Here is a 26,530-nt window from a genome sequence, read left to right on the forward strand (position 1 = left end):
CAGGGCCTTGTCCAGTTTGAGTATCTCCATAGATACAGATACCACAACCTCCTCAGTCAAGCTGTTCCAGTGTTTGGCCACCTTTGGAGTAAAAAAGATTTTTCTTATGCTGAGATGGAATTTCTTGTATTCCAGTTTGTGTCCATTTTGTCCTTTCACTGGACATCACACTGAAGTGAGCAGCTCCACTTTCTTTCCTCCCTCTTGTAATGTACTTTTAAACATTGACAAGATCCTCTAAGCCTTCTTGAGGCTGAACACTCCCAGCTCTATCAGCCTCTCTTTGTATGTCATATGGTCTGGTCTCCTAATCATCTTTGTTAGCCCTTCACAGGCCTCACTCCAGGATGTCAGTGTCTCTGTTGTACTGGGAAACGCAGAACTCCAGGAGCCTCTCACCAGGGCTGAGGGGAAGGATCCCCTCACCTAGCTTGCTGGCAATGCTCTTCCTGATGCAGCCCAGTTGGACTTTTTTGCTGGCTCATCACCAGCTTGCACCACAACACTCAGATCCTTCTGTACAAAGCTGCTTTCCAGCCAGCCAGTCCCCAGCCTGTAATGGTGCATTGCATTATTTCCGTTTACAAACTGAATGATACACAACACCAAGTTCCATAGGCCTACATAGCACTGGCAGGTTCCTCTCCCTTCTCCACAAGCCCATTAAGAAAACAATGAGGCAGTCTGAGGCTCTATGCTAAAGTCCAACCATTTGCACACTACACAGACAAGAAGTGAGGAAGAAGGGCGCCTTCAGCTTGGTGGATCACCCTTCGTTGGATTTTAAGTAGCCATCTGCTCTAACAAGGAATCTTTTGCCACATCAAGGTAGTCACAGCACCCCAGCCAGTACCAAGTGCGCAAACAGAAAGTGTTCCTGGCTTTCCTGTGGTTTCTGTTGCTGTCACAGCTGCAAGCACAGCTATTACTGCTACGCCAAGAGCTGCAGCAGCTGCTATTGTTGCTGTTCACATAGCTATTTCAGCAGAGTTCCAAGATCCATTCCTGTATTCTGAAGTGTCAGCTGCCCACATACTCAACCCCATGAAAACCTGGCCCACACAAGTGCAGATGATGTCAAGTTCTTCCATCACAGGATCAATCTGCACAAACAAAAACCTCACAGCAGAGAAACAAAGATAGACAGTGCCAAGAATATCTTTCTCTTTGACCTTTTTTTACTGCTCACAGGAAACGGATCTATACCAATCCAAGCCTTACTTTGACAGATGCAACCCACAATTTTTCCAGGCTATTCCAGTTTGCCATAGACTACAGCAGACAGTAAATGGGGTGCTGTCCTGGACTCTGGGTGCAGCAGGACACCCAGGAGAAGGCTGCAGACTAGGTTTCTTAAAATATGAGGAACTCAAGAGAGGCACCACTCCTCAGTGTGAAATATATTATAAAGGAGATATGCCAGGATTTAGCTGTCACATGCTCTGGTTTTCCACATACAAGAAGAAAAGGTAAAAAAAGGATTCTCCTATCCTACTCCACAATTAGGAGAGCAGGAGGGAGGTCAGGCTCTGGCTACATCCATTGAAGTCAACCAAGTAAGCCTGGGGTACTGACCTACAGCCAGCCTTGCTGCTTAATCATTAGCATGCTCTTTTATATAATTATGGCCTATACCATTTAAAGTTTCTCGGACTAATACCTGCACACAGCATGGGGAACAGCACAGCCACTCCAAGCAGGCAGCATGTAAATAGGATTTAAAGGGCAGAAGACGACTTAATCACCTGGATGAAAGCTGTACTGTGCCCTTTGCTCTAGAGGCCAGACCTCCTTACGCACCCTAGCCTACTTTATTTACCAGTAAAAAAAACATAGCCTCTGGGACCAATTAGTATCTCCTTTACTCACTAATTTTCTCTACCTCAATGTAGAAACTGAGAAATTCAGATAGGATAGCTTTTCTAACCTATTCCTCTAAGAAAACACAAAACCCCTAACCTGCACAAGTAAAGCAAGCAGGTACAGTAATGTTCCACACTTGACTGCCTCCTGCCGCAAAGTTAGACAACAATAGGGACAAAGAAATTAAGTACACACAGACTGAAATTAAAAGGAAGGAAATACCATTCCCCAGCAGCATTTATTTGTACTGTACGAGTGTGAAGGCATGGAGATGTAACAAGACATGAAGGCAGTACACTGAACGATGAGCTTTCTTCAAGTATTTGCACAGTATCACATTTTGTAAATCCATAACCATGGCTGTGAGCTCCTGTTTGTGAACCCACTATTTTATCTGTGCATATCAGGTATTAATAGAATTCCAGAACATGAAACAACCCAATATATATGAGATTTGTCACAAAGAAAACATCACAGCTGGTACAACAGATCACAAGTTTACAATAGCCTTGTTCTCTCAGTGGGACAAGAAACTTTTTTAAAATATGAAAGAAGCAGAGCAGACACTAACATGAAATACTCTGCATTTGTCATGCAAGGGGAGATTCATGATTACATCAGCCTCCACAGAGACTAGCTGGAAGCTGCCCGAGAGTGATGACTAAACAGAAGCTGATCTGTTGTTTGCAGATTGGCACAGACTCGTATTGCCAGGACTAGGAATGCAGAAAGCAGGAACAAATGGTAGTAACCCCGTCACTTCTACATATGCATTACAACACCATCAACAGGCAACATTTCCTGGAAAGAGCAGGAAACTAACAGAACAATTGTTTGAGGGTGGGGGTAGTCAATGCTGTTACATCACCCTAGCCATTCAAAAAGCAACACTAAGGATGGTTCTGCAACTAACAGAATTCTTCTCTTAACTTGCCATCATAATCCACTTCAGAGATCGTTCCATTTCCCATACAAGCTGAACTCCCTAAGCCCCTGAAAAAGATTCTGTGCCCCATCGCGCCAAGCACTGCAGTATTCACATACTAAAAGGATGGACAAGATTCCTTGAAGGCTCTACAGTACAATTTAGTGTCATTTTAAGCCTCAAACCAACTTCTCTAACCAGTATAGGCAAAACAACCCTTAATCATAAGATGTACAACTACTTTATATCACAAAACAATGAAAGAGTACACTGGCAATCAGAGGTGCATTGGATACTCTGCTGCCTCTTGCTATTTGAAACATTAACCATAGGACTCCAACTGCAGGGCGGAACTATAAGCTACATGCTTGCTCTTCACCATTCAATATAGCCCCTTTAACGAGATGCTGACACACTTTGGAAAGACTGAATCTGTGAAGGAACTACATTTACTCTGAAGAGCTCTCAGAATTTCAGGTTCTTGACCAAAAAATTCTCATTGAAAACAGAAAATAATTTCTGACACAAAATAGCTACTGACTTCTTGAAAGTACAAGCAAAAGGGCTAAGAACAGCCAAGCAGAAACTATGCAAACTCCTCTTATCTTGACCTGCTTTTCCTGTTGCTCACTGTTTTCACTCACCATGTCCATTCACTTCATATCCACAGCATCAGCTGAACAACAGTTTTCCACTACGGAAGCATGCAGAAACAGTCATTGTGGAGGTAGGACATCAGTAGGATACAAACACATAACTGGTGGAAAATTCCCAGTCCTGAGCCTTCATTCCATGTTTGACTTGCTCTGCTGCTCCATTATCATACAGGCAGTGTGCCTGGGGCTATCGTTAAAATAGCAAATGTGGTTCAACAGCAACTGCTTTTTCCTCATGAACTGTTCTGGGCTGCCAAAGACCAGTTCTGAGAATCGAAGCTGCATTCTGATGGGTCCCTGCTCACACTACAGTCTCTGAAGTATACGCTAGCATAACATAGAGCAACCTCGACAAGCCTGGTTTGGCACTTAAAGACATCTTTCATCATATTGTACTCAGATGGGTTCAGAAATTTGTTACTGTGTTTGTAACAAAAACACTACAGTCTCAGTTTTTACCAAGTCTCTTCCTAAGCCAGGCCACTGCCCCCAACCTCCAATAATTTTCAGAGCCACTTTATTACAGACTGTTCATCAAGTTTCAAATTGTGACTTACTAAAATGTAAGATAATTTTCAGATATGACAGTAACAAGAATTTCCAGGTTTGCTTTCTTGTATCGATTTTCAGTATACATTTTTCTTCTTTCTGTTGATCCGTTTCCACCTACATCTATTTTCACTTTTAATACTAGGTATTGATAGAATAGCAGTCATACTAAAGTAGTTCTTGTTTCCCTAGTTGATTGATTATTTGGAATTAATTTACCACAGAACTATTTTCATGTAAATGCACTGGTATATAAAATACTCTTAAGAAGTGTTTAAGAACTCCAGCTGCAGTAATGCAGCACTGGGAAAGTTGAGCTTTGTGAAACCTCTGCTAGCCAGTATTTTTGGGGGTTTTTTTTTCAAAATTTCTTTATACACAAATGCCAAATAGAATATCCCTATAATATTTGACAATGTCAAGTTAACTGATATCAAAAATGCTGTGTCCTTTTCCGTGTTGTTTTTTGCCCTGCTAACATCTTCTCTGGGTTCAAAGAAAAGTATTCTATTTGATTGAGCCCAATAAGCTCAACAAGCTTATCTTGATGAGAAAAATTCATTAAAACAATCATTATAATGCCTGTATGATTATATAGCACTGACAGCGCTTAAATCTTTAGGTATCAAGTGCTTTCCTCTTCTTTTTCCACTAAGAAAAGCTGGGTTAGGCAACTTAAGTTTCCCATTCTGAAAAAGAAAATACTTGTTCTCTTCTACTGTGAGACCCAAATTTGTTGACCTTTCAGAATGGAGTGATGGTTAGCTTTAAGAAGGGTCTGCAATTTATCACTTTCACCACCTCAAAAAAGAACCATTATATGAGTTTGGATCTGTCACAGGATATCAGCTTCGTGGCAACAGATGAGAAAGTAGTCCCCGCTGCCTCAGTCCTCTCAACTTGGATTTCTTCCAAGTCACTTCCAGCATCCAAGAATCGGGAGTCAGGTACAAGAGGTAGCAAGGACTCACCATTGAACTTCCACATTGTCTCTTCACTGGTTTGCAGGCAGGACATGACCAACTGTTGGAGAAAAATTGTTGTAATACTGCTACTCATCTTTTGTTGTCATACTTTCAAATTGCTTTGCTTCTGGGTGACCTACAATGAAATATTTAAAACGTCTGCAAGAGATCAGCAAGGGTAGATACACTGAAAAAAAGACTTCTCCAGAAGTAAGAGTAGGTCCTCTTGAGAAGAAACAACGTTCTCAAACTAAGAGAAACTGGGTATTACTGCTGTAGTACGCCCATCACTGTCTAGAAGAGCGGAGAAGCAAAGAACATGTATGTTTTCCTTTCTCATACAAGGGGATCTCCAGCAAAGAAAATTTCCTGTAGTTTTCATTAACACCATTAACAAGGATCAGTGCAGCCAACAAGCGGAAACGGGGACAGAAGCTCTTTTTCACACTCACTCTGCAGCTGCATCAGGTCATGCTGCTTTGCCCAAGTGAGCAAAGCAGTGGAAATAGATGGAAACAATTATTTCTGCATTTGTCTTTAAACATCCTGGTATTGAATACAATACCGTCCAGTGGAATATGAATGAGTACACAGCTCCTCCCTACAGTCATAAACATTATTTTAGGGCTGTAGAACATGTCAATCAATTGAAGTTTTACTAAACTTAGCCAAAACCTTAAGTCTTGGAAAAAACCCAAGGATCAAAAGAGATCAGCTGGAAATGTTTTCATCTTGGAAGTAGAGCAATTTATCATTTTGAATGGATTACAGTACAACTTTCTCCAAGCCAAAATATTTTCTGTTATCTTGGACAGAATATCACCTTTGTCACAGTGGTGGCTGTTTCATAGATTCTCACTTTTCAACCCATCTGAAGACAACAAACATTCCAGATCTTCCACAACTTCTCCATCTCATACTGCTCAATACAGTAGCCAATGACAGCTCCAAAAATGCAAGAGAGAAAAGTAAACACTTTTATTATTTGATAGAAAAGCCTAAATTCAACAGACTGCTGCATCAGAGAGGCACAGGTTTGTCCTGAAGGGAAGAAAAAGCCTGGTGTTGAGCAGAATCCCCTGAAGAGTAGCATAAGCAACAGCGTCTAGCACAGTTAGAGAACACCAATCAGTTTTGGGGCTGTCTGTTGAACCTGTGCAGCAGCTAGTGCCAGGGATCTGTCTTCACCTGCAACTCCTTGACTCTACTTCCAAAATGAAAATTTATTTCAAGCTGATCTCTTTTGATTCTGCAGGTAACTGCTGTAGGAGTTATCCTCACTGCAAGATATATTACCAGACTTGTCAGGAAAAAAAATTCCTAAGCTTTAATACAAACTAAGATTAACAGAGTCAGTTAACTGTAAGATAATTCATCAATTAGGATATTCTATTCAAATCTTAAATAGGTTAGTATTGTGTCTGAAAGCCTGTTCAAAGTTAGTTGTAGACTCTTAAGCGAGGCAAAAAATGGTATTTCACAGAAGGAAAAACAGCCTAAGAAGTAATCATAGAAAAGTCTTGAATTAGGCAACTACCACTGCTGAGAAGACATGCTAGCCACTCCACCAAGAAACTGTTAACTCCACACCTCACAACCAGCACCTTCATCTTTTCCTACTTGCCGCCTTCTTTCTACTTCTCCTTTTCCTTCCACAAAAAGCAGAAAACTAAGAGAGGTGGCTGGCTCCAACTCCTATTCCCATACTCCATCATTCGTACCACCTAATAGCTTTCAGCTTGTGGAGATTCCTGACCTCCATTTGTCCTCAAGCAGTACTCCCACTCCTCTTACCTTCTTCAAACAGTGTTTTTTTTCTGAGAGCATCCAGCATTTTCAGGGAACTCCATTTGAGCTCCAACCACCTTCCATGACCTTTTGAAAAAGCTTTTTTCACCTGGCTTGGAAACTAGAGGTTTATCTAGAGGTTTAATTACTAGGTTCTTCAAGAGCAGTAGTCAGAGATAGAAGTTGAACCCTAGAACAATAAAAGTGGCAGGGATACCGTTTGATGTGGTAGCACACAAAAATGCCTGTCCACGATGTGTGAACATTGAAGAACAGCATGCAGCCAAGGCAACACTCCTGCTACCCGACTGCTTCAAGAGACCAGCCAACACAGTTCATCTGGACACTGGATGTCCTCGTCTCAGAGCCACATGTGAGATCACTGCAAACCAGATGAAGTCATCACTCCCACTATTTACAGCTTGTTACACCCCTCTAAGTACTACACATCTGAATTTATTAGTGTCCTTGTCTGAACCAGTCTGCCTGGTCTTTCATAAATTCTGAACTGTAGTCTAAGTAGCATAAGACACTGTCCATAAATAATTCTTAACAGAGATACTGCTGCATTGAAGTGTTTGGACTGTGGTTTGTTAGATTTTATTTCAGGAAGTGATAAAGTTTCATAGGTAGCTCAAGTATTCATAGCAACAAGACCAAGGAAGTACTTAGAAGTTGTTTTAGGAAGGTATTTGTAGTAAGTTAGGCCTTCTTTGTTACAGTAAATGGGTGATTTTTTCAAGATTTACTCTAAGGAAGCATGTTCAACCTTGACTTACATGCTGTAGCAGGTGTCTGGCTGGTTCTATCCATCCCAGAATAGAGGTACTTTCTAAAGACAGATGTAGATGTTTTCTTGCCCTCTTCTGAGAAGAATGAATAGCTTACTTATTTTCAGCAACAGGAAAAGGGTTTTCTTTAAAACACACAAACCAGGCCATCTATCTAGATTCCAGCAGATACGAGACTCCTGAAAATCAAGCTACACAGTAGCAATACCAGGTTACTTAAGTAAGATCCTGCTTAAATACAGAAAATAAAGCTATCTATGCTTTCCTATATGTTTAATGCAAAGAACACTCTAGGTATCTTCAATAAAGATGTTTTTTCCTGGAACCATTGTATTTCCTCTGCTGAAGTTGTGTGTTAATCAGCCTAAACAATCCAATAATGTTTTTACTTGTGTCTTGAAAACCAACTTCCGTGACTTCATGAAGCTGTAACTGCTTTTGAAAGGCAATACAGTGATACATTGCTAAGCACCAGTTTAAAGTTCCATAAATAAAATCCAACGAAACTGCAGCTTGGACAGAAAGGTTTCCAGACAGCATTTTTCATGCTGTAGCTTAAGTAAAAAAAGTAACTTCTAAGAATTTATAGAAATAAAAATATTTTGCTTGCTTATAGCAACCAGAACCTTTTTAATCATACAAAATTGTAAGTTTCCATACCCTCACTTAAGTTTTCAGTAGTAATAGTTTTAGTTTTGTAAGAGACTTAAAAGTTAGTATCAGCATGGCTTTGTTAGTTTTGTAATTGACAAACATCTCATAGAATGCCCCTACCACAGCACACACCAAAGAAAAACTCTTTAGTTGCTGGCAGAAAGATATATTCTACACACTGCTTCCACTTCAAAGTAGTCAAACGTAACATTCTATTGGGTAAACAGCTAGTATTAATTTCCAGACCAGAACTCCATTCGTCAACTTCAACAAAGCGGGGAAGGATTTGCTCTGGAGAGAACACATACCCTGTGGTGTAGGTAATCCCTCATTCATCTGCTTATCAAGTCTAGTTGAAGTTGAGTTGTTCAGTTTTTCCCCCTCCATCTCTGCCAAAAATGACATTTGGATCAAAAGACCTGGAACTTTTTATGAGGAGATTCCAGTTTTGAACAGAGTCTTGCCAATTTCACTCATATCAATACTGTATCACTTACAGGACTAACTTTCATCTGTTTGCATTTGACAGTACTGTTTTAAGATCAAACTGACCTGTTTTTCAACTTTGGCAAGGCTCACTTAAATTAGACTAATTTGAGAATGTGAACTCAATGGCATTGCTACATATACACACATAAAATCACAAATTTTAGATTCACACCAGAAGTCTGTGCAGTCAAGAAACTTATCTTCACTGGCATGACGAGATCACCTTTGTCCATCATGCATGCAATCATGTCAGAAGAGCAGAACAATGGTGGCTTAGGAGAAAGTATCTACACCACAGTTTAAGCAGAAAGGGAAAAAATGCACAAGGGCCAGTCTGTATCAAAGCCATCTATTATTTCAGAGAAAATAAAAACGGGATTGAAGACAGCAGACTTCTCTTTACACGTCAGAGTGATTAGTTACTACTACTCCTTTTGTGAACTGGAACATACCCACACCATTCAATACATCCATATTCATCTACCCTTCAGAAAAAGGAAGGCCAAGGAATATTCTATTTTGTCATAGACATCACCTTTACTTTTTTTCCAAGCATGACAACTTAAGTAAAAAAAAAAAAAAAGTCAGAGCACAAAACATTTTGAAGTTTCAGCTACCACCATTTTTGTTCTTTTGTGATAGTAGTTTATACATATTTTGCTGAAAACCCTCCTCCCAAAACTTAAGTGGGCTTCAAAATACTTTACAAGAGAAAGAGCAAGTCAGGAGTAAGTTCAGTTCTGTCTAGTATCCCCAAAGTTACATCTGGCAAGTTTCATAACTTCAATTTAATCACTCCAAATCAGTACCAGTTCTAGTTAATGCCAATTCCTTTGTTTACTCAAGCCCTGCAATACAGGGGGAAAAAATATGCTCATCAATACTTTATAATGCTGTCTTGGGACACAAATGTGTTAACGCAGCTTAAGAGTTTCCCATGCATCTGGTTTACTGGCTACCAGATAGATGAGGGCTAAAGTTGAGTTGACATTCTGGGGATATTCTGAGAGGCCAAAATAACTGCAGAGGCAAGATATACGCATGCACCAGCTGTTTTAGCTGGGAGTCAAACACCTCAATGTTAAACAGCAGTCTAAGGAAGCATTCTCTTCCCACTGAGGGGATACTCTAAATACCGCTGCTTGCCGGAAAAGGCTTTAAAAAAAATGCTGCAGCTATGAATGTACCAAAAAAGCTGGTTTTAGGTAGGGGGAATAGAATGAGCAATTCAACAGTACACATGAAAAGCCTGCATCTTTCACTGACTTATTCACTTCACAATCACTGACAAGACTGATGTACATATTTCTGCACCTGCAATTGTAAAAGCAGATAAAATATTTAATATGTAATTTACAATGTATTTTACCAGCTTGGCATACAGGATGAACAGAATATATCAAAGTAGTTGACAGTTACAGGCTTGTGAAGGCCCTGCAAAAATATTACTCCAGATATCTGCTAATTTAAAAAAAAAAAATCAATTTGCATTTTAGAAGTGATACAATTCAATCTACCACAAAATACAAAGAGCTGCAAAAAACGTATACCATTCCAACAACAATGTATATAAGTTATTAAATAATGATCTGATTTAAAAGAATATAAATGAAGCCTTTAAGTAGGTCTTTTCTACATGCATATTATTCCTCATTAAAGAAAAATATGTAAAAAGGCCATTGGTAATTGCTTTGTTAACCACTGTAGAAAATGCCAATTCTCTGGTCACAGACGCCACTAGTTTAGCACTTAAGGTCTCTGCAGTGTTACATGTGATTATTTTTAAATACTGTTAATTCTATTACTCCATTGGTAAAGAATGTGTGACTTGGAATATGGCAGTCTTCATATTGAGAGGGCAGTGATGCACAGTTTTATAGTTATCCAGAAGAACAGCACCCTCCACTGCTCTGTACTTGTGGCTCATCATCAATAATCTGTACACCTCGCCTTGCTATTCCTGACTGACTGGAACCATTGCCTCTTGCTCTTTCATCCACTTGAGCAGTTTCTATCATTCCTGTAAAGGAAGAAATGTATTAGATGACATTCCACTGCATATTTACACAAGACTTCTGAGATCTTTATCTATATATTTGAGTTAACATGCACAGAGACAAAATTCAGCAAGACTGGTTCTCCTGTTTACTATGCAGAAGTACTCTGGTGTCACATGGCATAGCTGTAAGAACATACTTAAATTTTCTTCCTACAGCACCAAACACCCAGCAGTTCCTGTTGACTAAGGGAGACCTTAGATGCTCAGATGTTCTGGAGTTAGTGACTTCAAAAGCTAGATTTACCCACCCATGTCAAAAATATTATGTTAAAGAAAACAAGCAGGAAACTCCACACCCATACCACACACACACAAACACCCAACCTACTCTTCAGACAAGCAGATGACATTTTGCTTAAATTCTTGTATTGTAAGAACACAACAAAGAGAACAACTTCCCCACATGACAACATTTTTATCCTACATCCCATGGTCTTTACCATTTGTTTAGAACACCGTGTAAAATTCACATAATTACTTTTCAAGTTTACGATTTGTAGTTGACATGATTTGGTAAGATTTTTGAAAAAGGTTGAAACAGGGGGCTTGAAGCACGCAGTAGTGAAACCAGGCACATGAAGTTTGATTTGAGGTTACTATTTACATGTGCCAAGTGAAACAGTCAATGCTCTGATAAACGAACAAGACAACATTGTTGGAGTACAGCATGAATTTGCAGTATTGTAAGCATCCATATATCAAGCTTCCATAGCTGTTACAGTACACAAGTGGCTTGAAGTAGACTCAGATGAAGTCAGCATTTAGTAATAGTTTAAATGAAGGCTTTTCTATATGGTTTTAAGCATTGTGAAGCCTTGAGCATTTTGCAAATGAGCTCTTTACCAACAAACTAGGTAATACCTACTTTTACAAAGGTCAAGAAACAGTTCTTCAATTCCTTTGTTCTGTTTAGCTGAAGTGTGATAATGTTTTGCTCCAACCGATTCAGCATACCTGTAGGAATGCATATACAGAACTTCATTTTACTAAAAAAGATGACTGCAGGTTTTATTCCCAGTTGAGAGTTAAATCAGCATGTGTAGACTAAAAAGGGAATTATGTAGTTAAAACTGCCACGACTGATTAAAAACACTAGCTGAAACAAAATTTCATGTCCAGAAATGCATTTAAACTGCAAATGTCGACTTTGATCACATACAACTCTCAAGTTACTAGTCAGTAATGACATTCTGGGACTCAGATACTAACAGAACACTTAACACAGCACCCAGCTAGGCACTGCTGGTTTATGCCTGCCAGCTGTTAACAGCATCACAAGTTTATTACTCCAGCACAATTCTGCCATAGCTGTTTCTATTAATAATTGGTGTGACTTACGTTTCTGCTTCTTGCACTGAAACATGTCTCTCTTTCTCCAAGTCTATTTTGTTACCTGTTGGAAACAAGTTAATCTTTCAAGTCTTTTCACTCCAAAATTACCCAAAATCATGTAATCATTGTACCACTTTATTTTCTCACAAGCTGTCCCAGTGAAGACCAACTCCTACATATGTCTCAATCTGGAGCACAATGATACAATTTAAAAAACCCCTTTCACTCAAGCATTTACAGGCAATGAACTACTACTGTAGAGCGATCAGGACAGCCAAGTACCTCCATACAAGCCACCGACTCGCCCTCTGCTTTTCTTTTGTGATTTATTAGCAGCTTATCTGTGCTGCAGAGGTAGTTTTTATAGAATATCCACACATCTATCCTCCTGAAAGTGTTTTAATCATTAGATCCAATTTTAAATCTAAACCCGTTATTTCTGTTGCATTCTGTTTGCATTGAAATATTCAAGCTTTAAGACTTGCTCTACCCCCCAAGCACTTGATTACGAAAACAGGCAGGAATCTAGTCTATGCCACTAAGAACAGTAAAAAAAATGAGTACTTGCAAGAAGGACCATACATATTTGAGGTTTATGTTTCTCTTTGTTAAAACTACAGCCTGCAGGTGTCTGTACTACGCATTTCTGACATGGTGTATCACTAAACAGCTTGTTTTCCAAAACTCTTATTTTCTTTAATGTGATCTACTGAAACCTCTAGCTCCAACTGAATTTTAAATATCAAACTAACATGTACACATGTTACATGCACAAGCTGCCAAAGCAGTGTTTGGAAGATCCTGTTAATCAAAGGAAGCATTTCTGATTCAGTCATGTGAATCACATGCTAAAATAAAGACTTACCTACTATACATAAACAGATTTCATTTCCCAACATTTTTCTTAATTCCTTAACCCAGTTTTTTACCTGCAAAAAGAACAGAGGTAAGTTTATTTTCACTTGATATACTACGAGCATAGGCACTGAGGAACTGACCCTTTATTTACTCTAAACTTGAAACAAACATGTTTAGAGCAAAATAAATGGATAAAGTATTATTTAGATAGCTAAACATGGCTCTTGTTTTGCAGGTTTTAGCTCACAGTTGAAATTAAGAGCAAGTTACTTCAATAAATTGTTCAATTACTCCAGAAATATAACTCACCACACTTGTGTTAGCCCCACTCCAAAGAACAAGTTCACTGCATTGGCCACTTTAGGTCAGGCATGAGATCTTTTATCAACAGGCACTTACTGACAGATCACAAATGGTACTTTAAAGGTAGAGGGACCTAAACTGAGTTGTTCAGGTTAGATTGTAACAGGTGTTTGTTTCCTGAGAGAACAGATGGGACAAGAGCATCGAGTCAGCTGATGGCGAGGTATCTTATCAATTATGTTGTCATGCTTTGAAGTTATATGATCACTGCATTGGCTTAGGGACTACTAGTTTAAGGGAATTTAAGTTGTGAAGAGAGGCAATCACTTCAGGAACCTAAAAATAGTTAGGATACATGATACAGATGTAGTTATGGAATAGCATCTGCAAATTAACCTTAACTCTTTTTCTCTGAGAATTTGGTTTGGTATTACAGAATTTGACTATGTAGGTCTCAGCATGAAAAGGCCAAGTTAAAGTAGTACTCACAAGTCATCACAATTCTGCAGGGGCAAGGGGGCAAGAGTTTAACTGCTAGCACAAGTGTTCTACTTGCCCTACATCAGATGATTTAAATTACTTAAGCTGTTGTGGAACTATACCCTTATACTATTTCTATCACTGCTAAACCAATCCCTGCCCATATAGCTACAATTTCTTACTCCTCTACACAGAAGTCCTACTGGTTTTGCCACAAGCTTATCTGAGACCAACTCACTTTTAGCATAGTGTCACCAGTCCTCAGCTGGAAAGTCCTAAAAAGTGACAGCACTGATTTGCCACAGAGTTGGAAAAAGCTCACCTGATCAGACTGATCAACTAATACTGCTAGAAAATAATTAAGCCTTCAAATGTCAAGCTTTGATGAGGATTTGAAGTCCAAAAATCTATTACTACCAAGAATTAATGTTTCCACTATCATGTATTGCAATTTCAGAGTTATCAGATCTGTAAAAGGTCACATCAGTTCATATTTTTTAGTAATTTGGTTTCTATAGTAGAAATCAGTATTGCATACTATCACACCAGTACTGGCTTATGTTTACAGCATGTCACAGATAAATCACACATCTAAATCCCTGGTGTTTTTTGAATAATCCTGCTAGAACTTTAGAAGATTGAAAGAGTCAGCCTTCAAAAGAAGGCTAATAAGACATATACTTCCATTATATGGTCAAAATTTGCAGATGTAATGTACATTGCTATTGCTGAAAACAGAAGATTCCCATTTACACATTTGTATAACAGATTATCTTCGAACGAGTTTACATCTCACAGAGGTAAAAATATGTCCAGTACCTTTTGAAAGGAGTCTTCATCTGTTATATCATATACTAGAATAGCGCCATTAGAATCCCTGTAGTATATTGGCCCCAATGCGTGAAATCTTTCTTGACCAGCTGTATCCTACATTTAAAATACACTTGTTAGCCTTTAAGACAAAGCAAACAATACTTCAAGAAACTACAAATACTTTGAAATTCTACTTTATAAAGAAATGTGTAACATTTGAGTTCTAGTAAGCCTAAGTAGCTTTTCAGGAAAATATTCCATTTAGCTAAGGAAGGGAAAATAGGAAAATAAACATACCCATATTGCAAGGTTTACTCTTTTCCCACCGATATTTAGCTTCTTTGTAAGAAAAGATGCCTGGAAAGCAAAACAGATTAGAGTTAAGTTCTAGACACAAATGTCTCATTTGACTTCAGATTAATTAAACTAATAAAAACATCTGAATCAAAATACTCTAAACCAGAAGTCTGAGTCAATAGTAAGCCAGTTAGTAATTTCCCTACGCTCTGCCAGGAGCCTCTTCTAAATAAATTTGGCTTAAGCCAATCATTACTACATCTTTTTGCTGTTGCTTTGAATGATTTGGGAAGGATAAGAGTTGTGCGGAAAGAGTTTGAATTCACAGCACTGAAAAGTCTAAGTCAAACTCAAAGCATTTCACAAGAGTACATGAAATTTGGGTAGGAACCTGCCTAACAGGATTTTTAATCTGCAGGAATTTGGCAAAGTAGTTCAGTATTAGTCAGTTAATGAAACTCAAAGTATTTTGTTCATCACCAAGTCTCAGAACACTAGTCTTCTACAAGCTTCCTTATCTGTATCTTTTCCCTTTTTTTACTAAGTGAGTCCACAACTCTCCCCATCTGTTCTATGGAGCTTTTGTGTGCCAGTGGTGTGGTTTGTTGGAGCGGGGCGGGAAACTGTCGGGGTTTTTTTCCCAGACACTGCTCCTCAAAACCTTAGTGATATGCTTCTCAACTAACACACAAAAGAAAAGCAAATGTCAGGACAATAAAAGCCTCAGAATACGCATATAAGCTGCTCTAAGCATTCTACTACATTATCTTCTGACATTTTACAGGACCAGAGCATACTGCAAGATTAGTCTGATTTCAGTAACTCAGAGTATGCCTGTTCTTCACCAAGCCTGCATGATGTGTATTTTCAAACACCACCTCAATTACCAAGTGTATAATTCAGTGGCTAAAAAGGGCTACAATTTAATAAAAGTTTAATAGGCTAGAACAGTGTGCGAAGGAGTTTATCTTTAGGCACCTACTCCCCCCATTCCAAAGACTAGCAGTAACAGGTTAACATCAGACAATTCAGTTGTCAAGGTTTAACTTTTGTCTTTTGCCTTTAATTATACTGTTTTCCTTTCAGCTTCACCACAATTTGCATTTGGATACAAACAAGTACTTGGGGGTATTTTATGATACATTCATCCCTGATTATTTTAGACTGGACTGCAGCAGGTCAGCACAAGCTGTCTGTATGAGCACTGGCCAGACACTGAACTAAGCAAAACTAAAAAAAAAGATGGGCCAGATCAGCTGCTTGAATCAGCTTGCTGCTTAACTACACAAGCAACCAGAACACACACAGAAGACCATGGTAGTTCAATTTACATCAGCCTAAACTGCTGTGAAAGTGCCTCTCTGGATATTGATGTGACCATATTACAGTCCTACAACACTCAGCTGCTAGAGCAGCTCCTGCTCTTCAGCTACTTCCCTATCACCAACTCTGTCTGACATCTGTATGACCTAAGGTGAGATGAATCAAGAAAATTTACTTCTGATTTTTTTTTGAAGTAAATTGGGGAAACCTTTTTTTTTGGGGGGGGGAGGTACAAAGTCTTATAAACAGAACAGGGAGATGACAGACCAGAGGGAACAAAAACACTCAAACTTTCCAAAAGCAGATAGCAAAGAACTAATCATTATCACCATTGTATTCAACATCATTAAAGCATTAATGCTACCCCTTTAGTCTACAGTTAGAGGTCGTAAGTCGACTTCAGAAGAAGTTCCACACAGCATGTTAAAAATATTTAACACTAGCCAACTTGTAACAAACAGCTTAACAGCAGAGTAGCGGATCTTAAATATCAGGAAAGCTTTAGTTCTTAAATCAAAAACTGTGGATAACTGGCTAGCTGAAAAGGGTCACATAGACATAGTCCAGCTGGCTGGACAAAAATGCACATTGCTCTCAGCTTATCTGAAGTAAAGCAAAATACACTGTCTTTGGCTGTCCTTGTTATACAGTAACAGGAAGATTTCGGTGGGAAAAGAATGTTGCAGGTGGGAACAGAAAACTACAGAAGAGAAACTAGCAGCGGGCTTGGTATTTAGGCAACTAACCAATAATGAGCTTAACTTTTGTAATATGTATGAGCTAATTATAACAAGGCATAAAAGGTGACTGTAAGGGACAATAAACGAAGTCTGCTGATCACTCATATTGAGGGACTGTGTCTTCTTTCCGTCGCAACTAATGGCGCCCGAACAGGGACCCTAGAGAGGGCTGAACCTGCGAGCCACAGTTCGAAGGAGTTTCGGGTACCGGTCCTGAAAGCAGCGCAGGAGGCGGAAGGGCACAGTCCCCGCGCCCGGGAGCACCTACAGAGGGTCCCGCCGGCCACGCGTCGCCGAAGTCTCGCAAAGGCTGCAACAGCGCGGACGAAGGTATGGAGAGACAAGCGACGTATGATTCGCTCATATGCTTTTTAGAAAAGCGGAGCGTTCGGGACATAGATTGTAAAAAGGAATTCCTCGGGTTATTAGCGTATGGGATAGCATCCGGGACCCCCGCGGCAGCGGCGAGCGGCGGCGCAGCCCGGCAGGCCCCGTCCCGGCCGCGGTTTCTCTCCGAGGCTGCACCCCCCCCTCCACCCACCCCCCTCCGATCGGCGCCATGGCGATGCAAGCGGCCAAGCGAGCTGACATCTGGCTGCCCCCAGAGGTCGATCGGATCCTTTATATTCGGAACCTGCCGTATGAAATCACAGCGGAGGAAATGTATGATATTTTTGGGAAATACGGACCTATTCGACAAATCAGAGTTGGAAACACTCCTGAAACAAGAGGAACAGCTTAAGCTCCTCAATGAAAAACACGGACTTGAATACAAACCCACAAAAAAAAAAAAAAAAAAAGTGCTTCCGATGTCCCCTACAAGAAATGGGTTTCTGCTTTGAACTAGCAAACATCTCTGTGTTTAACGAGAAGCCTTTTTGCCTTGATGGAGATAATTTATTCTGTATTCTGTATTTATGCTGTATTCTGAATGTGGAAATTGGTTGGGACTAGGAGGCTGGCTTAAAGGCATTTTGCAAACGGGATTATTATTTTTGATCATTATTGTAATAATAGTTTTTTGATCAAAACCAGCCAAAATTATTTGTGAGCATTAGGCATATCTGAAGAGAATGCCTTTATTTGAATCAGCAGTTAAGGTGTAGTTTAGTCTGATGCTGTGGTTTTATCTGCTTCTGGTGAATTTTTGAAGTGATGAAATCAGAGATACAAGGTATACTAAGAGTTATGAGGTAATAAGGTAATAATCTAAGTAAGGGTGCTGTCTTTTATATCTGCAAGTGCAATATGCTTTTATGTAGCAGAGAGAAACTTTGACAACAATGTTGCTTGAGCGAGATGTGCATGTGACAACTTGGGAAAAGGGATATCACAACTGGAGAGCAACAGTGTTTCTATGTCTGGCAGAGTGAAATCTTTCAAGACCTGAGTTTAGACAGTCTAAAATAAATTGTTAGTATTCAGAACACCCATCTTAAGCCTCTTTTGCTTACATAGTGTTATGGAAGTCAACTGCTATTGTAGAGAATTAATGATTTTTCGATACATATTAACAAATACTACTATTTTACCTTGAGGCAGTTGAGTGAGAAATACTCACGTGTAGCATTTGAGGGAATGTCAGCATAAATCACACTTACAGTAAGACTGCATTTTCAATTACTGTACTCGTTAAGATTCGATGATAACATAAGGCTAAGGCCTTTTATCACAGATTGGTTCTGAACTAAAAGGTGTGTGCACATGTAGATATGCACATTTGTGTTATTTTCCTTAATTGGCTACAAAATAATATAATTAGGTTGGGGACTAGATCTTGGGAATTTGTCTATTATACTTCTGTTTGTTAAGGAACGTGCATAACATACAGCACCCATGTAGGCTTGGCTTGTGGCATAGTTGTTAAATTTAGCATAGACATTCAGACAGATAAGCAACGTACTCTTCTTGTGTGTATCACCTACAAGCCATTATGGCTTAGTGTGTAAATCTGTATGTAACTATTGAAAAATCCACTTATGAATGTATATAGCTTAGAACTAATTTTTTCCCTCTGTTAATTCTTTGATATCAATGAGGTATTCTTCAGAAAATGTATGGACTGGTTGGTTGCATAAGGGCAGTTGTTATTTGGACAGAAAATTGTTAATGGCCAGGGATTTTCCACTAAAATATTTGCAAATATTCCTAGTCAAACATCAGTTTGGTTTCTTTTTGGGTTTTGAGCTTGCATTAGTCCATGTTCAGAACTTTAAAATTACCTTTGAATTTTTTTAAACTTTTTATATCACTGGAACAGAAAGAGCATCTAAATTAAAGCTTCAAGCTAACTTTATTTTCAAATATTTCAGGAATTATACTTCTGAACTGAGATTTTATAAGTTGGCTGTGTATTTTCCTGTGTTAAAACGCTGTTATTGAAAATGGTCAACCAAGCCTATGTCACCCAAAATAAAAACGGGGGAATTGTGGATAACTGGCTAGCTGAAAAGGGTCACATAGACATAGTCCAGCTGGCTGGACAAAAATGCACATCGCTCTCAGCTTATCTGAAGTAAAGCAAAATACACTGTCTTTGGCTGTCCTTGTTACACAGTAACAGGAAGATTTCGGTGGGAAAAGAATGTTGCAGGTGGGAACAGAAAACTACAGAAGAGAAACTAGCAGCGGGCTTGGTATTTAGGCAACTAACCAATAATGAGCTTAACTTTTGTAATATGTATGAGCTAATTATAACAAGGCATAAAAGGTGACTGTAAGGGACAATAAACGAAGTCTGCTGATCACTCATATTGAGGGACTGTGTCTTCCCTCCGTCGCGACAAAAAACTCCCCACAGAAAGTCATTTATGGCTTTCAGCTAGCTGTCCCTAAGAATTATGTGATCAGTTTCTAGTCTTCATACCATCATTTGCTCTACTGCACCAGAGTTTAGAAACCAAAAGCTTACATGTAACTTTAGAAGTTTCAATTCACCAACACTTGGGCCATAATAAGAGAAGGTATGGTTAGGCACGATGAATCAAGCTTACCTGATAATATTTCATAGATCTGCTGTACTACAGTACTTGATATTCTGTTTTAAGTCTCAAAGGAAAAGCTCTTCTGAGCACTGCTTTTGTCACAACACTGACAATCTGCTCAGTTGATATAAATTTCATAGAACTGTTTGAGAAGAAAAATTCCAGACCAAAAGGCAGAGAAATCCTTCACAGAAACAGGAGGTATATTTAAAAAACACAGAACTCAATATCCACAAAGTGGCATTACCATGGCTGTAGACGTTAGCCTACTAACACAGATACCTTTACTATCTGACTGAGCAAATATTAAAGTAGGCTTATCCATAAGGTAAGTTTTGCTTAAGCATATACCAGGTCTTCAGGTCACTACAGCTTTTGACAGCAATACTGTCTTCTAGTACTAAGAGTATTTTCTTTCCTATATACCCAGGTATTAAAAGACCCATACATTCAAGTAGGACTTTTTAGCATCTCCTGGAAAAAAAAAAAAAAAATCTCACAGGAGACTGTGGCAAGGGTATTTAGCATTGGGCTAATGTACTTGCTCTCTGTATTAGAACTTGATGAATTTGTACTAATTAAATTTTAGTCTACCTGAAGTCTTAGGTCCCTATCCAAAAAAGACAATATCCTGTATCTGATATTCTGATTACAAGCAAGTTTGCCTAAAAAGCTTGCCCAATAACAAGGCTGGAACCTGATATTTGAAGTAGTCATGGGTAGCAATGAGCAGAAGGTTTTGTGAACATGCTGCAAGAAAGTCAATAATATATTACAGATTAAATTCTTTGCTCCTCATTGTGTTCATATACTGGAAGAATACTGCTAGCAGGCTCTGTTCTTGAATTAATAGGTATGAGCAAGTTTGAAATAGTTACCATCAGTAAAGTGCACGTTACAGCCACAGTGGCGAACATGCCAAAGACAAACCACACAGTATCTACCTTCTAACACATATACACCCTTCAAGTTCCATTTGTCTCATGGAAGAGCAAGGTCACTATTCACTCATTCTGAGGTTAGAGAGCAAAAAAAATAATCAGGTGTACAGCAAGACTATGCAGTTCCTAGAAATTCTGGGGGGAACCCACCATGGAAGGAAGAGCCTTAACTACCGTTTTGAGATAGTTTAGGAGCCTAGTTCAGGAAAAAAAAAGTCAGCTGCCAAGAATGTCACAGCCTTTGAAATCAGTATAGTCTAGACAGCACTAGATAATTACATATAGAAGAGGATTCAACATTTTTTCTAATCTCCCAAGAATATATCAAACTGAGTACTACAGACTTAAGTCTGAGTTGTGACTCTACTTAATCAGTAACTTCTTTCCAAATTATTTTCATTACTATAAGAATTTGGGTTTTGCTAGAATTCAAAAAAACCACAAGTACATAGGACCACAGTTACTTCAAAGATAAGTAATCTTAAGCAGCTCTTTGAAGTAAGCTACTAATTTTGGTATTTTGATTCCAGTGTCTTCTGACTGGTCTGAAGAATACTTACACACTTAGAAAAGGATAATACAATTAAAAGAGCTAAAATTCCATTCTCCATGTGCCTGTAGAAGAAAAAAATAAGTATTTTCTAAGAGCTCAGTTTCACATGTTCATCAGGTCCTGATAGGAGCTGATAAAGGGGACCGAGTAGAACACAAGGAAGACATAGCTGGAAAAGATTCTCTTGAAAGTCACTTAATAAAAAGCATGTGTATGTCACCTGCCCCTTCACTGCCTCGTCTTCAACAGAGGAAAGGCAGGCATACGAACACTGCATATAGCACGGAACCTCCCTGCAGAGTCTTCCCCACCTTGCTCCCCAGCTATGGTAGAGAGCCAAGACAGCTTTTCCAGGTTATGCAAGTCCAGCAAAGCAATCAGGATCTGTATAGTATGATGAGCACGACATCAGCAGCTCTCTTACATCGGATATTTTGCAGTCCTCCACACATCTGAGAGATTAGTACACAAAAGTTGTATTTTTTTTTTATATTTTGACAGTAGGTTTACTATTGGAGTATACCAGCACAGTTCACTTTGCTACCAATCTATCACTTAATTATTTTATCAAGAGAAAAGCACTGATCTCAATATTTCAATCATTGGAAATAAACTCTGTCCCATCAGGTTTGACAACAGGTTCTGCACTGAAATCATTGCCTGCAAACCCCCCCACCTTTCCTGCTTTTTCACATTATTCTAAATAGGTGTTTTCTTAAGTGAATCAGTAGCTACCTTAATTTTAATTTGCAGGTCATCAATATCTTAACTACATGACTTGACACTAACATCACTACAGCAACATATCCCAGCAGTCTCCTAACCTCAAATGAAGTTCCAGCTCAGCATTTCCCTCTAAGCTGCCTGTCATGGTTTAACCCCAGCTGGCAACTATGCATCACCGAGCTGCTTGCTCCCTCCCCCTTCCCCTGCTGGGCTGGGGAGGAAGGGGAAAAAGGTAAAATTCATGGGTTGAGAGAAGAACAATTTAATAATAGAAATAAAATATAACAACAGCAGCTGTAATGAAAAGGAGAGAGAGGAATAAAATCCAAAAGGAAAAAAAACAAACAAGTGATCCACAACAAAATCGCTCACCACCTGGTGACCGATGTCCAACCAGTCCCTAAGGAGTAATCAGCAGGCCCCAGCCAACCCCGCCTCAGCTCACATACGCAGCATAACGTTTTATGGTATGGAATATCCCTCTGGCTAGTACAGGTCAGCCTGTCCTGGCTGTGTCCCCTCCTAATCTCTTGTGCCCCTCCAGACCTCTAGCTGGCAGGGCCTGACAAACTGAGAAGTCCTTGACTTAGTGTAAACATTACTTAGCAACAACTAAAAACACCAGTGTTATCAATATCATTCTCATACTAAATCCAAAACACAGCATTGTACCAGCTACTAAGAAGAAAATTAACACTGTCACAGCCAAAACTAGGGCACTAGCATTCAGGGAAGTGGGGCATGAAGAGAAGGGAAGCAGCTCCCTTTTACTAAAAGCCTTCTGTTGCTAGGACGAAAGAAATTACTCTGTCTGGGTGTACACAGGTTAACTTCACAATAGAATACTACAGTGTTAGAATTCAGATAGGAAAGCACAGATAGACATTACAAAAAAGACTCACACTGACCAATTTAAAAGCTTCTTGCACTTTCCCCCATTGCTAGGCTCACGCTGCAGGAAGCGCGAGTCAACATTACTAGTTTCCAGAAGGCTACAATCTCACCTTTTTTGTTGCAATCATATTGGAGTAAAGCGCTACGCAGTATTTTTATCCCCCCAAAATCAGAAATTACTGTGGATAGAGAGCCTCTTGTCTCAGTATCTCGTCATCTTTTCATATGATTCATCACTGTGGCCCTCTGCTGAATCAGGAGCTAAGTATTTCTCTAATTTTGGCTTAATTGGCACAAAAGTAATTTGGTGCAGTACTTTGAATTGGTGCCATGAAACAAGGCCACCTTATCATATTAAGCCTTTAATCTTAAAAAAAAGTATGTTTTACAAAAATGTCACTTCATTGCTTAATCAGATATCCTAGTTTCTCATTTTATTTAAGGGATATTTTAATTTGCTAGTGGAAGAGCTTACTGTAACTTCCATCTAGAATTGTAAGATGTAGGAAAACAAGAATAAAGATAACACTTTAGAAGTGCACATGATGTCCAGTAAGATTCAACAGCAACTGACATTGCATTTTACAATCGATAAGACATGTGGCTAAGGAGGCTCAGAACACAAAAGCAAATGAGTTAAGAAAGACAGTGCAGTCAGTTAAAAGATACTGGTAGGAACCAGAAACCTAATCACAGTGGAGAAACAAAATCTCAGTATCAAGTGTGAGCAAGAGCTTCCACTCTTCTACAAGCACATACACCCTGCCTCCAGGCAGACAAAACCGAAAGCTCTCAAGCCACAGGATCTAGAGACATTTCCCTATCAACATTTACATGTCCGCCTTATGACAGTTGTGACCTAAATCTGTATTCCAACTCACTTTTTGCTTCTATTTTTGTCTTCCACTACAGATTTAAAGAACATGACTAACAAAAAGAAAAACCAAACATGAGCCTGCATCACATGACAAACTTAGAGCTCTACTCTTTCTACATGGGATGTGAGAATTCAGCTATACACGATCATTCTGATGCACTATAAATGACCGTGTGCTCAATGCTACGCTTCAGCTGCAGCTCTGACACCTACAAACTACTGATCATTTCTGTAGCATAGCTATTATCCATTACCTCTATAGCAATCAGAGCTACAATCAGCTTGCCATAAATACATCACCCCACGTAAACCTACCAATAGATTCATCCAACAGCAGAGTATGAACATAGGGTAATGTAAACATGTTATTTTTAGGTCTTTATAGCAAAAATAGAGTAACAGTAACCGTTTATGAAACATTCACTGTATTGTTTCCAGTGCATCACCAATGTTTCTTTGATTTTAAGAAAAAGATCCATTATTAAATACTTCTGAAATACACAACCCACAAGATTTTTTTCCCCTAAATTTGGAGGAATAGCGCACAACTACCCTAAGGCTCTTTTTCTAGCATCACCTACTATTTATTCTGTACTTCACGGAACCTCAAAAGTAGCTAAAAACCCACTACTGGCCCACATGGTGGCAGGGTTTGTTTGTTAATTTAAAAAAAAACACAAATGTTAAAAACGCTACAGTGCTAAACCCACACTTTCATATACATGCTCACAACTACTAAGAAAGATGCAGTTCAAGTGGTGTAACTGCAAATAAAAAAGGTTAAGTAGAGACATCCCAAAAGACTTAGCATACAACCTACATCAGTAAGTTTAAAACATGTATTCTGAGATCAGGTACAGTACAAGCGTTTTATTTTGTACCACAGCATACACACCATTCAGCGCTAGTAGGCAACAAAAAACCATGACTTTCAATTCAAGCAGATACCCTGTCACATTTCTCAATCAGAACACCACTTTTTGTTCTTTATATGTAAGCAGACAGTACTACTGAAAAGAACCAGGCGAGAATTCAGGGAGGTACGTGACAAAACAAGTATGCCTTAAGAATGTTTTCTGTTAAGTCTTAATCTCATAAACCATTTTGTGAAATCTGTTTTCTTTAAACAATAGTAGTTTGGCAGTTCAAGTGTTAGGATCCGAGAACACGAGGAAGACTATAATTAACAGAAATGCAGCACGTATGAAACACTTAGTCATCAGCCCATTACCCGCGATTACAATGACAACATTACTTTCAAATCATACTGTATAGGATTCAAACGAAGACATTCATATACGCAACTAGAGAAAACGCGCAGTTAGCGTTCAGAATACACGCGAGGCCTTTAAGCACTGGAAGCTTAAGCCTGAGGCACGAAAAGAACCATAAATCAGCTTCCAGCTAACCCGGCAGGGGAACAGCCACCATTTAAAGAGCGGCAGCGGTCGCTCCGGCCACCGTTGAGCGGTGAGCAAGGCAGCAAGCGCCAGAGCCCTGCCGCGGGCTGACGGAGCCACACAGCCAGCCCCAGGGCGGCAGGGCAGGCCGGCCAGCGCCACAGGGCGACGCAGGGGCGGGCTGGCACCGGCCAGCAACCCCAGAAGGTGCGCAGGGAGAGACACGCAGCTGGGCCCCCCGCCCCCCGAGCCCCGGCAGCGGCGGGCAGGGGCTCCCCGCCCGCCCCCGGCCCGGCCCGCACCTGCAGGGTGGTGATGTGCTTGTCGTTGAACTTGTTCTCGCAGTAGCGCAGCACCAGGGAGGTTTTCCCCACGCAGCCCTCCCCGAGCAGCACCACCTTGAAGGAGAAACTGCGGCCCCCGGCCGCCGCGCCTGCCCCCGCCGCCATCCGCGCCCCGCCGAGACCAGCCGGGCCGCTGCCGCCTCACATCAACGGTCCGCGCCGCGGCGCGCCGCCGCCACCACCACCCGCGCCGCCGCCCTCAGGGATGGGACGCGCGGGGGAGCGGAAGGGGCAGTCGTCGGGCGGAAGCGAGGAGCAGGCGGGACGGTACCGCTAAGGCCCGGGGACGGCAGAGAGACGCCCAGAGCCACAACGCTCCCCGCTGCCGTTGGCCCCGCTCCTCCTAATGGCGTCTTCTTCCTCCTACGTCACGCGGCGCTCGGTCACGCGCACCCCCCCGCCGCCAATGGGAGGGGCGGACGAGGCCGTGGCGACAGGCCCCGCCCAAGAGCCGCGGAGGGGAGGGGGGCGGCGAGCGGGGGGTGGGGCCTGCAGCGGCGGCCCGCCGCTGCAGGCCCCACCCCCCGCTCGCCGCCCCCCTCCCCTCCGCGGCGGGGCCTGCGCCACAGTGGGGTCGGGCGGTGGCCCGTGCGGGGAACCGGCCCCTGGGCCTTCGTCCCCGGACCGCCCCGACGCGCCTGGCGTGGCGGTGGGCTACGCCGGGAGGGCTGGGCTCAGCTGGCGCCTGCCTCCCCCAGTGCCTGCGCGGGGGCGGGAGCGGCGGTGCGAGTAAGTGGATGTGCCTAACGATGTGCCTGCGGACGGCCCTACGGGCGGCGGCCTCCTCACTCGGGGGCGGGGTGGGTGAGCCGCCTCCCCGCAGCGGCTGGGTCGTTCCTGTGGCCGTAAAGGGCAGCCGGCGCGGCGGCTGGGGCGAAGGCAGCTGCTGGGGGGGGGGGGCTCCGCCTCAGGCCTGGCCCCGCGCA

At 40.9% G+C, this 26,530-nt stretch overlaps 1 protein-coding gene across 1 annotated transcript; it reads right to left on the minus strand.

The window, feature by feature from the left end:
• Nucleotides 1–2,067: 2,067 nt before the first annotated feature.
• On the minus strand, nt 2,068–25,982 carry RAB21 (RAB21, member RAS oncogene family). Its single transcript, XM_037388299.1, has 7 exons — nt 25,563–25,982; nt 14,823–14,882; nt 14,532–14,639; nt 12,937–13,000; nt 12,078–12,132; nt 11,605–11,693; nt 2,068–10,700 (listed from the first exon to the last, which is right to left on the minus strand). Exons 1-7 carry the CDS (start codon nt 25,707–25,709, stop codon nt 10,561–10,563), a joined length of 663 nt encoding a protein of 220 aa, XP_037244196.1. The 5' UTR covers nt 25,710–25,982; the 3' UTR covers nt 2,068–10,560.
• Between the last annotated feature and the right edge of the window lie 548 nt (nt 25,983–26,530).

This window comes from Falco rusticolus, chromosome 5 (assembly GCF_015220075.1).
Source record: "Falco rusticolus isolate bFalRus1 chromosome 5, bFalRus1.pri, whole genome shotgun sequence".
Lineage (NCBI taxonomy): Eukaryota > Metazoa > Chordata > Aves > Falconiformes > Falconidae > Falco > Falco rusticolus.